The 13211-nt window shown below is 36.7% G+C and overlaps 1 protein-coding gene across 1 annotated transcript; it reads right to left on the bottom strand.

The window, feature by feature from the left end:
- Window positions 1-480: 480 nt before the first annotated feature.
- Window positions 481-12951, bottom strand: rgs5a (regulator of G protein signaling 5a). The gene is made up of 5 exons (XM_022207056.2): window positions 12791-12951; window positions 11843-11956; window positions 10120-10181; window positions 6085-6251; window positions 481-3879 (listed from the first exon to the last, which is right to left on the bottom strand). The coding sequence occupies exons 1-5, from the start codon at window positions 12832-12834 to the stop codon at window positions 3715-3717; spliced, it is 552 nt and encodes a 183-aa protein (XP_022062748.2). The 5' UTR covers window positions 12835-12951; the 3' UTR covers window positions 481-3714.
- Between the last annotated feature and the right edge of the window lie 260 nt (window positions 12952-13211).

The following is a 13211-nucleotide window of genomic DNA, read 5'->3' on the forward strand; positions in this document are numbered from 1 at the left end:
TATACAATTGGACTTCTTTTTGCAACTAGAGGAGTTTGGCATTGGCTTTACCATTCATTGCATCCGTCTTCAAATACAGCAAGTTATATATACAGTCTAATGGGCTGACCTTAGTTTAGTATGCCAGCTCTTGTTAATTCTCGCTAAATAGCACTAAACACAGGTTCAGCTGAAGATTATGGGAATATTTCTTTAGTATATTACATGTCTAATTATTTTAATGTTTAGGCATGTAATATATTATCATAAACTACTATATATTGCTAAATATTACATAGTTAGGCATAGAATTTGAGTAAATATTACATTAAATTCTTTAATTTGACAAGAATTTCACATATTCAAACGGACCGTTATGAAAAATAAATGCTAGTGTGTTCTTTCTATATAATCTACTTTTCATTGCAGTCGTGACAATTTATTCTGTTCATGAACATTATAGATGGCATCTAATAAAAATAAAACAAAGTGACAATTGAAAAGTGTTTCCTCTTTTATAACAGTGAATAGACTCTAGGAAGAGTTCTGCCAGCTCTCCATTCAAAGAATCATGGATTCCATTGTTGTATATTAGAATAACTTAGTAGATATTTACACATATAAATAAATACATCTTCAGGAATTGTGTGCATATATATTTTTATGTGATTGACTCCAAAACGTACATGCAAAGCTACATCAAATGATACATAGTCAGCACTGTTAAAGCCCTTATTGATTTTCTTTTTTTATGTGAATTATTTGTTGAGTTATGACATTTCAGGTTATGACAACAGACTGGTCAATCTGTGCCATATTAAGACCTTGTCAATGCCTTTCAATACTGTGATAAATCTTAATAATTTTTTACCACTTTGTTGCTTGATCCCATACACTCTTTAAATGATATATTAGAATGATGAAAAATTAAAAATGTCACTCCTGATGTCCTGATCTTTGATGATGAGAACAATAAGGACTTGTAAAATGCTGAATATATAGATAATAATGTTTGTGTTGGTAAACACATAATATGCTTTTGGTAAATATTAAAAGAGTAAATATAATCACACTTAATGGTTGCTACATTTTACTGAAAGTATATATTTAGGACACTTAAACATTCCACACCAAATCCACCATCACATCTGTTTATGTCTCAGCCTTGTGTAAGCTGGTTAAAAGCAGTGTTTTGTTACAGTGTAAAGAATGAATAATAACTTGAGTTAAAAGTATAAAGTGTCAGCTTGAACAATTACATGAAAAGAACATATACATTTGGCTTTGTAAGTCGATTTTGTTTGTACTTGTCTGATTGTAGTGCGATGATACGTTTCCTTTGTTACTTTAAATTTAAATCTTACATTTCAAATATGCGCTCCACAGCCTGTAATGACTTTTCCCAGCAAAATGTAATTCTCAGAAGCCACTGAGGAGCTTGTCAAGTGCTGCAAACTTGCAAGTTCTGTTTCCCATGCTTTTCACTGGTGAGTTTGCACTAAAATCTGTAGTGACTCAGCCTGCATACATACAGCTTTGATATTATCACATGGGAAAAAGACCGTTCTTTGTATAAAACCACTGCTCTGTTTACTTGTTATTCTGAGATTCCCTCCTACTTGATATTCCCATCTTAGCAACTTGCAGTTTAGCGGTCGCCAAGGAGCTAGACCGCCGAGCCAACTATCCAGCATTGTTCTTAAGGACGGCTCTCACAGGACACATTTCAACCCAAAGGTGGGGTTTGGTGTGAGTGTGTGGAACAGACAGGAAGAAAAGTTATGTGACAATCATTGATAATCAGTCATGCATTGATACTAGTCAAATACGCTTACCTTCTTTAATTAAAATGGCAAGATATTTGGTTGGATTTCACTGATTTAAAATAGCAAACTGTGTAACTGTCATTCCATTTAGTTTCCAGACAGAAAGAGTTAGTTAGAAAGTCACACTGAAAATAACTTTGATTCTTCTTTGGAAAACAACAAAATACTTATCAGTCGTACTTGATATCTGTTTGGATTACACTTGTATGCACAATGGAAAAAGACAAACATTTGTTTTTTGTTTTATGTTTCTTTTGTTGTTTAAATGATTTAACTTTTTTTACATTTAAAGTGAACATTGTGGTCAAATTAACTTATTGATAAAACTGCAGAAAGTCATATCTCAGTTTGATTATTGGTTTAGCTTACAATGTGACCAATGTACTGAAAGCGTTTTATATGACATCATAGTTATGTTTAGCCATAGTTGCACTACAAAGTTGCCTGGTGTGTTGTTGACACAGGCCAGAAGTTGTAAAGTAAAAGTGAATGAAGTTAATTATTAATATAGCTGTGATCAAATATTACACTGATAAGATCAATCCCCTCAGGGCCATCTGGTGAGGACAGAACCAGCATTAATTAGGGCTGATTTATACTTTATACTATGTGTCAAAGTGTTGCAATACTTCTGACAATTATAACTGTAGCTATGCAACTGACTGAGCACTGCCTCTTATGGTGCAGCTCTTTAAACCTGTAATTAATTTTTCAGGTTGTGTGAACATTCTAAAATTGTAATGAGTCTACCTGGGATGCCTTGAGTTTCTAGACCAGATGTTTTTATTCATAGAGTAGATAAGCAGGACAAAGACAATGAATCCAAACAAACTTCAGTTTAACTGACATTACTACTGTGCTGTGAACAAAATTTTAGGAAGATGCTAAAAAACGCACAACCGTCAGTGGGGCTCAATTAACACAAATCTATTTAAAGATCTGACAAATATACTAAAACACTTTGACACACAAAGGGCAAGTTTAAGTTCCTTTTTTAAGGTATGATCTCTAGAGCATACTTTGTATATCTATCCAAAAGTACTGAATTTGTGGCCGAATCAACATGAGTTGTAAGTTTTGCGTATGAACCCACTGAAGAATGTTTTGATGTGGATCTTGACTTCATGTACATTTGAGTGTGTGTTCCTGTATTTCTACAATTAGTGTGAAAACCAAACAGGTTGTTGTGGCTGTATTTAAACTGCCATCACTCCTGGACGCTTTAAAAAGATAAGATATTATTGTTGGTTGTAATTAAGATTGAAATACAGGAATGTGTGTGTGTGTGTGTGTGTGTGTGTGTGTGTGTGTGTGTGTGTGTGTGTGTGTGTGTGTGTGTGTGTGTGTGTGTGTGTGTGTGTGTGTGTGTGTGTGTGTGTTTTAGCTTTTGCTACACTGTGGGGACCAAATCTCCCCACAACTGTAGGAAAACCGAAAACTACGTCACTTCTGGGGACTTCATTTTGGGCCTGACAAGTTTAAACAGTGTTTTCTTGGCCATGTTGTTGTTACTGATAAAAGTAAAAGTGCAAAAACGTTTCTTTAGGGTTAGCCATTGTTTTGGTTAGGGTTAGGGTTAGGGGTTAGATATGAATGGGAGTCAATGGTAAGTCCCCACAATGATAGAAAAACATAGTACGCATGTGTGTGTGTGTGTGTGTCCAGTGGGGAGATGGGGCTATTTCATCTGGCAGAGTTTCCGTCTAGCTGAATTTGATATAGAGTTTTTAAATATCCCCCTTCAGAATTTAGATTCTGCAAAATAAAAGTCTTCAAGCTGTCTTAGACAATGGTCGTTTATTATAAATATTTAATTTAAAAATCATCAAATGTTTCCTATAGTTTTCATGTTGAGCGGCTGCTGTTTGAAAGCTCCCCACCTCCCCACCCCAGCTCCTCAGACTCCTGCTTAGTTGACCAGGAGCTCCTGGTACTGCTCAGACCGCAGGAAACGCCCGAAGGAGTCTTTCTCCATCAGGGCGAAGATCCTCTTCTGGGCCAGGTCGAAGGTCCCAGGGGAGAGGTCCACCAGGTTCCTCAGGGTCACGTCCTTGGTGAAGTGGTCGATATTCACCTGTTAAAGGAAAGTGACGAGATCTGATGTCAGAAGTTAGGATGAAAAAGATGTAATAGCACTGATGAAAATATGGATACCGGTGCCACAAGAATATGCAGAAATGATGAGTAAGTTAGTGATGATGAGTCTTCATGAGATGTCTCTGGGAAATCAGGAGGATGTTTTCATATCATGATAGTGCCAATTTAGGCACGATGTTATTGTAATATTTAATTACTAACAGCTCTTTTGAAAGGGAATGTCTGCTCATTCATGATCTGTCTTCATTTCTTGCTGTGAATATGAGCTTTTCCTGCTGCTCTATTCTTCTCATCACTTCTGCTTTCCCACGCTGTCAAAATCATGCCATTCTGAATTTCAACATCTCTCTTTCTTCTTAGAGGCAGTCTGCCCCTAAACATCGTTCTTTTAACTCTTTGTAATTCCTTCACTCTCCTAACCCTTGCTCCCATCTTCACCTGATCTGGGATGTCCAGAACATCTCAAACATTTTCAATCATCTGCTGTATCTGCTAACTTTGCTTCATCACCACAAATGCTCCAACTCTGGAGGTTCCTGTCCTCATTTCCTGCTTTCACTTGGGACTTCACTCTATGATGTTGCTTCTCACCACAGTCTAACCAAAAATGCTTGTATTTGGCATGCTCATTTTACATATGGTCTGTCATTATTTAACCACCCAGGCAGTAATGTCCAAATTAAAAATACAAAATGTCTTGTGTTCCCGTTTATTTCAAGGAAAAGACCCAACAAAGATGACAACTGACTTAAAACAGCAGCGACTTGTCCTAAAATTGGAGTAAATTCTGGTAATAAACGTAGCTCTTGTGAGGTAAAAATAATGTTACTAACATGGAGATATGACACATTGGAAGTCAAGTGGGAGTTGTACTCTCGGTTTTGCTAACGCTGGATAAAACAAGCAATGATAAATTTAACAGTCAATTTGGGAGTGACATTATCTCCTTTAATAATCAAGTGGATAGTAGTGAGATGCCATAGACGAGGGGAGAGAGATGCTTTTGGACCTCCAGCACTGGTTTCAGTTTGGTTTTAACTCTTCAGCCACAGCATAACACTCAATAGGATGACCCTGAATGGAGTTATTCATGCGAAACAATGCATTGTCAAGTTGTTTTTTACTGCTATGACCATGCCACTGTACTACTGTGAACCTGAAGCTTCAAGAGTACATTTATGGTACAGTTACAAATACTTGTGCCGTTGATTTTGTGGATGGTCATGCTTCATAGTGGATTAAATGGCATTGACAGAACGGTGGCATTGATGGAAAAAAGAAAAAGTCAACCTTTTTGAGAGTACAATGAAAGCATAAAGCTAGAAGGTATTTTTAAGCAGATACACCAAACAGCTCAACCAAAGCCTCAAACCCATTAGTTGTCTCAAAAATAGTAGAAAAAATATACTTGTCCTTCGGTTAGCAGTCACTTGAGCCCCTTGAGAACAGCAGTGTAATGAATAGAACACTTTGCCTCTGCAACAAAATTAAAGTTCCTCACCCAAGATGGAAGTACTTTAGTAAATGTGCTGTGCAGGTGTGTGTGTGTTTGTAACCTGAGTGATCTCATGCTGTGCTGCTCAGTTCATTCTGTTCTTAACCTCATCTGCTTCCACTCAAGCAAGCCTGTATTTCTCTTCTTTGCACGTTTGTTCACTAATGAGATAAATACTATGTAGATTCTTCAGTAGACATCTAGTTTGTCTCTAACTGTTTTTACTTTCTCTTATTTTGAATAAATGACCAGTTGCCTAGTAACCATATAAAGTAAAATGTAAAAAAATCTTTCTTACGGCCCATTTTCAAGTGAATGTAAGTTTAGCATTTAGAGCTGAACTGATTGGATCTTAGATGCTGAAAAAAAAGCCACATCCCTGAATGCATATTGTAACTGTGTTAACTGCAGCAGTGCAGAATTGCCCACACTGAATTTATTTTCTAAAAATCAATGGTCTGAGTTAGTCTTTGTACCGTTTTCTTTGAAGTGAGAGGTTGCAGCCAAATAATGGGCAAACCAGTTTCAGCGACTATGATTTTATACAAGAGTTTAAGCTCACATTTGGAACACTGGTTCATATTGGGTGAAGCAAATTACACATGACGAACTTGGAGATAAACTATTTCTATTCCCTTTGGAGCTGAGATGGTTTATAAAAAGGGGGAAGTCGTAGGAGTCCCTGACCTCTCTGGGTCCCTCAGACTGGATGAAGTTCTCGTAGATCTTCTTGGCCTTGGTAGCCATTTTCACAGGGTTCTTGGTCTTCTTGAAATCCTCGCAGGCCATCCAGAACTCTATATTCTCATCACTGAACTCAGACTGCAGGAAGCTACGGAAAGCAGCCAGACCATCTGATGGAGGGAGACGGATTGGCAGAGATTAATTAATATAATATAGGACATGGTGCAACAAGTCATTATCTAAACCCCATTTTTTGGTTTATTTTGAGTCACTATAGCAGTCTAATTAAAATAGAAATGAGTTTAAGTGTGATAAAAATGGCTCTCCAAAATGTTAATGTAATATCCCAATCATGGAAAGGCAACAGCAGGACAAGGGTAAAAGGAAAACACTCATTGTGTCTGTGAACAAATTCTATTATTAAATGAAGAGACCGTGGGTGTACTGTGGATGAGTCCCCTTTTAATTTGGTGAATTTTCATATCACTGTATGAAATAGTTTTTCCATTCCATGCTGAGAGAAAGAAAAAAAAATCACCTGGAATTTGAACAATATGAAGCAACCTGAGTGTATTATAACTGCTCTGATTACTTAGAAAAATGTTTTACACAACATGACAGCAGCAAACAAAAAAACTAAAAACTACTAAATGTTTGAGTTTTTCTTTAATTTTTGTCCTTTCTTAGCCTGTATAAAATGGGCACCATGATTCTACAGTGTATTCTACATAATAAATGATGGAACTGATAAGAGATTTGGCAACAAAAACCTTAGTGACAACATGATTTCAAACCTAAACGCAGTCTGTGAGAAAGTCGACTCTTGTTTTCATCACCTGTTTTCCACCCGTGACACTGCTGTCTCTCGTGTGCCAGATGCCAAATATCACTTGTGACTTTTTCCATAATATTCCTGTCATGTTTAAATAAAGCCATAATGGAATATTTACACATTGGCTCAAAACAACAATATTTGATCTGTGAAACTGGCAATGTTACACATTCCATGCCTGAAAACGGGCTTTACATAATGTGCAGGAGTGAAGTAGTGGAAAATAGGACGACAAACTGGCAGATGTAACATAATTAAGCTATAACAACATGACACTGAATTGCTATTGTTACTAATGAAAAAAGTGATGAAATATGTATTTACGTTTAATTTGATTGCATAGTTTTATAAAATTTTCTAGATGAACCCAAAAAAGAGATTCCTTGCATCACAAAGGGAGTAAAACTGTCTAAATCTTTCTTTAAAACTCCTAAAAAAAAAACGTGATTCGAGAAATAAAAGCCCCTTTTCAAACTAAACATCTATTGACAAATATTTTTCAGGAATGTCAAATAACAAACAAATGCATTTCTTGGACAAATCCAAAAGCAGAGTGGCTATGATAAACCAGCGTGATAAAACATTCAGTTATTTCAGTGAAGACTATTGTAATTTAACACAATGCCAGTGAAAGGTCTCATTGTCTGAGCAAACATGTGCTGGAGATGATAAGCGTTCTGTTATGGCCTCAGGCTTTTATCTTCAATCTAAATGCTGAGTTTGGTTCAAAATAGCACTGAGTTGCAATCAAGCTGCAACATTTGTGTGTGTGTGTGTGTGTTGAAAGGCCTTCAGTACAAGGACACACAAAAAGAGAAGCACATACACGCTCAGACACTAATGACAAGCTGTAAGTCACAGCTGCAACTACCAAAGAAATGATGTTAGGCTTTCTTTTGTTTGTTTTATTTTATTATACCCTACTGTTCAACAGTTTGGGTCACTTAGAAATGTCCTCATTTTTAAAAGAAAAGCATTTTTTTTTCAATGAAGATATCATTAAATGAATCAGAAATACAGTGTAGACATTGTTAATGTGGTAAATGACTATTCTAGCTGGAAACGGATACAGGGGAACATTTCCAGCAACCGTCACTCCTGTGTTCTAATGCTACATTAAGGCTAACTGATGATTAGAAAACCCTTGTGCAATTATGTTAGCACATGAATAAAAGTGAGAGTTTTCATGGAAAACATGACATTGTCTGAGTCAGCAGTAGTATAAATCATTTTACTGCCATGCTCTGCTAAATTTTCATGTGATAAATTTCAGGAAGTTTTAATAAACTTTTCTCACTGTTCATAAGTAAAATAATCTGCATAATCTTACCAAAAATCAAAATCTGAAATATTCTCATAGAACCTGCACATTCTCTCGAAAGCTTGCTCTGGTGTAGTCTTTTTTTTTTTTTTTAATCTCTGAACAGACATACATTTTGTGTTTCCTGTTGCATAATATTCGATGCATTATGTAATTTTTAACTTTAAAGCACAGGCCGGGGTCGCTTCTTGTATGAGAGGAAATAACTCACAGTGACTCTCATGGGACTTAAAAAGGGAAAATCTGTAAAGAATAATGGTAACGTAAAATCTCATGCAGATAAATAATCACAGCACAGCGGTTAGCAGCAACTGTGCAATAAATCAGCGCTGGTGGAATCATTTAGACTTCCCCTCTGGAGATGTTACCATAACACACATAACCTTCATGGGCTGGTACACACAGATACATGTGCACGTTCATTCATGCATGCAAACACTGGAGAATTATGCATATCTCTGCCCTACACTGAGCTGAAGGAGCCACTTAATAAGGTCTTTTGCCACCCACTGAGCTCTGTTTCCGTGCTCCCATATCAGACGGTCAGTAACATCTGTACTTGGCTCTGTTTTGGTGCACAGGGGCAACTTAAGTGACTTCAGCAGGAGAGTTTACACGTAGCTCTAAATATCATTAACTATTAAGAGGTAATCATCGGTCTTGCTGCCTGTCTCTCAGGCTTTCTGTGCACTTTGTGAGGTAAACAGTGGAGCCAGAGGTTGGTTTCTGGTATGTATGGTGGTTGTAAAAGTGTTTTCCACTATTAAGCAAAGCTTTCATATTTCTCATTCTACATGTAAACTATCTGAAAATAACACTATTGGCAGGAAATGTTATTATTATGTAGGAATTAGAATTGTGATTGCTTCATTATGTGTCAGGATGAGGTTCACACTTTCTGGATTTTGTTGCATGGACATTCATGGAGGTACATAAATAAATATAGAAATATAGAAAACAAATCATTAAAGAAATAAATAATTAACATAGTGACTGTCACACCCCCACCTCATCCCGGTACCCTGTGAAAACATTATCTTTATATTCTGTTTAAAACTGTTGCATGTTTGGATATTGTTTTATCTCATCACTAAAATTGTTCCTGAGTTTTAACCCACTGAAAGAAATACAGAATCTTTTCTGTTTGCACAGATTTTTGTTAATTTTGAAGTTGTTTTTTCCTCTTAATCTTAGTCTTCTAAACAAGGTGTGCACACGATACATATATAAACGAATCCGTAATGGAAACCTTCTAATCATTATCTCTATCATCTACCATTAAAACACAGATATCTAACAAGGCACACATTATGTAGCTGTTCAGGAAACCAAACCCTGCTAGCTGTGCTGTGCCTCTTTAATCAGTCTACTTGACAGACCCTGTACCTCAGGGACAGCACGTTTTCCACCTCAGCAGTGGTTAAAGTTAAACCACAGTGCCTGCTGTTACAGAGTGAAGACCACAGCTTTGCATAATAAAGCATAATGATGCTCTCTGGGGGTTGGTTGTGGGCAGACAACAAATCAAAGAGAGTCCAACAAAAAGTTCAGCTTGTGAAATGTGTTGGATTGTTGGTGTTCATTACTGGTATATGAAGGAGGATCAAACAGGTACATGCTATATACCAAAACATTAACAAGCATGTTTCAGTTTTTCTGAAGAAAAGAGTTAATAAAGTAAAAGAAAGTAAAGAAACACATCAGAAAATAACCAAAATGTTAAGGCATCTTTTAAATCATCTTGTACAAAAACCAAGAGTAGCTGGTGTGAGAAAAAGTTTGCAGGCAATTAGCGTAAGTCGATGCAAAGTCTCCGTCACTAAGTGTCAGAAATAAATGTGTGTGAGTGTGTGAGAGAAACAGAGAGCGTAGAGACGAGACCTACAGCTGCTGTTCAGGACCCGGTCCAGACTCTCACGCCACTGAGCAGCCTCGTCAGGAGTCGGCCTGCACACAAAAGTCCTCAGTTCAGTCGGGAAGGTTCAGCAAATACTGGTTAAAAGTATCCTGAGAACTAAGAAAGTTTCTTGATGGAGCGCTTTGCACGTATTGTCGGAAAATATTTTGCATTCAGACCAGACAGTTTATTCTGTGGTTGCCTCTAGCTGCTTTTTGGAGCTAAATACTTAATTTGTATGAAATGTAGTTAATTAGGTAAGTTGCTGATACAGAACTGCTAGGTAACACTACAGGCAAATATAAAATGATGGAGTATTTCTAGCTCTTGATTTGACCAATAAAAAAGTCATTACTATTTTAAATAATTAACAAACATGATCTAAGTGAACCTTTGATGCACTGTTGTGGAAAAGCTTCAAAAAGTACATGATATAATGGTCATTTGATGTATGTTTCAGTCTCACAAAGCCAAATTTAAACCTTTTATCTTCAATTCTGCAAAAAGAATGAAGTCTGTAAACCCCTTCCTGACCACAGATTGCATCAAACTTACAGTATGTGCTGGAGCAAAAACAGGGAGCTACTACACACTGAAATGAAACAAGTTCTAAGACAAGTTTTAAATTTTTAAAATTTAGCTTTTTTTCTGACACCTTTAGGGGTAAATTTCCAGACCATGTTTTTCCAAATTTGAAAATTAGCTGAAAAGACCAATGAAAGGCCAGTAAGAGGTGGTTTCAAGTGTCTCTGCAAAAAAAAAAAGGGGTAAAAAAAAAAGCTTGAATATGGATTACAGAGGTCAGGAGGGTTTCTGCTGTTTTGAGACAAATAAGAAGGGAAAATCAAGTCTCCATTAAAGAATCAGCAACCCCTCTTAAAGCTGCATTGGTACATTTTAAATTAACAACAATCCTGCGTTTATCAAACTTAATCACAGAAAGTCTTTGCTTCAGCAGCTCAACTCCAGGACTTGCTTATTTCAGTCATGTACACTACCTTTCAAAAGTTTGGGGTCATCCAGACAATTTCACATTTCCATGAAAATTCACACTTTTATTCATGTGCTAACATAACTACAAAAAGGTTTTCTAATCATTAATTAGCCTTTTAACACCTTTAGCTAACACAATGTAGCATTAGGACACAGGAGTGATGGTTGCTGGAAATGTTCCTCTGTACCCCTATGGAGATATTGCATTAAAAATCAACTCTTTCCAGCTAGAATAACCATTTACCACATTAGCAATGTCTAGACTGTATTTATGATTAGTTTAATGTTATTTTCATTGAAAAAATGTCTTTTTTCTTTCCGAAATAAAGACATTTCTAAATGACCCTAAACTTTTGAGCGGCAGTGTAGTCTTTTAAAGTAATTTCCTTAATGTTAAAAACAAAACCCGAAGAAGACAGAATTGCACACTTTCTCTACTTTCTCTTATGATACAGCATTATTAACATATAGTAGCTTTAAACTAAAGCAAAGCTCAGAATGTGATACATAATTAGTCTGTGACTCAGTCTGTTCAAGGTGCTGTAACAGTGAAGCATCTAAAGCTCGGCACATGTGATCCCACTGAGGGTCTGGAGCGCTTTAATGTCCTATGATCTGCACATCCTCCACCTGCTTGAGGCTCTACTTGACAGGAGGGTATCTGCTTTAGCACTCAGGCAAACGAGCCCACCTCACAGATACTGGGGAAAACACTCACTTTTGCAGCTTCTCTGGCTTCTTCTCAGTCTTCTCGGGGTAGGGGATGATGAGGTCAATGGCATTTTCTGGCTTCTGCAGTAAAACTCCCAATTTGGTCTTGATCTCCTTGGCCCTGGGTGACGGGAAGCAGAAGGAGATGTCGAGTCTTCAATTTTACACCAGAGGTAATATTAATGGCTGGTACAAGACACTACAGTAAATTCATAAACATGTCAGCTGACTGATTTAATAAATAACGTGTTTTACGTAAAATGACAATTAAAGGGTAAAATTAACTTTTGAAACTTTTACTCAGACTTGATTGAATGATGGCATTTACTTCTAAAACCTCATAATATCAATGGAACAGAATTAATTCAACTTCTCTTTACATTATTCAGAATGTAACAATATTATATTTACTGTTTTGGAACTGAAACAGGAATAACATCTGAACAGCATTGCTGTTTGATTTGTTTTACTACTATATTAAATGTTTTGGATTTTGTAAATCTCTGTTTGACTCTGCCTGATCTCCTTTCAGGCTCCAGTGTTGAAGTAATACTCTCTTATAGAGTCTAATATTCTAGTGAATAAAGGGACGAAAAAATCCAAAAAATATCCAAGGTAGCATTAAATCTGCCACAGCACAAATGAAATATTCTTCTTGAGGTCAAAAAGGCTGTTTGAAATATATATGTATATGAAAAAGAACTTCACTCAAAAGGTAAAAAGTTCAGAAAGAGGAACTTTTAAGCTTCTCTCTTTTATTCATTTTTTTCTTTTTACACATGAAAGAATGCCAGCAACATAAAGTTAGAATTAGTTTTTCATCTTTTTGACAGTATTATCAGGATCACTGTTAAGAGGTTTAACATTTAATCCAACATTCTGGGAGCCAAACACCATCAGAGCAACACGCAGTAAAGATGTGACCGTAAAGGGGAATAAAATGATGAGCTCTCACCTTTCAAGGCAGGTTTGGGGTAAGGCAGCTAATCCTTTACACATTTTCCAGCACTTTCAGTTGCAGTACTCAAAACAAAAATTCAGCGTCCCTGTTGTTAGCCTTCTGTGAGTCTCAGAGTCCCTTTTTGCTTTCTGACTCTGACTTTGAGCTCAAGGGAAGTTTTATATGGCCGTCCTTTGGGCTCGGAGCCAACAGCTAAGCCAATCAGACTGGAATGTGTAGAACAGGGCAGCTGAGGAGCCGGGATGAGGAAGGGTGGGTTCACATGTGAATGACTGTTTGCTTTGAGGTTTCAATTAACCAACAGATGCAGGACTATTGAGTTTTCTCTCATACTAGATCAAACGGTTATTTAATTACAAAAAGATTTGATGGTTTGGTGCTACAATCACAGCATGTTCCACGACTTGTGAATAAG

Source organism: Acanthochromis polyacanthus, chromosome 4 (genome assembly GCF_021347895.1).
Source record: "Acanthochromis polyacanthus isolate Apoly-LR-REF ecotype Palm Island chromosome 4, KAUST_Apoly_ChrSc, whole genome shotgun sequence".
Lineage (NCBI taxonomy): Eukaryota > Metazoa > Chordata > Actinopteri > Pomacentridae > Acanthochromis > Acanthochromis polyacanthus.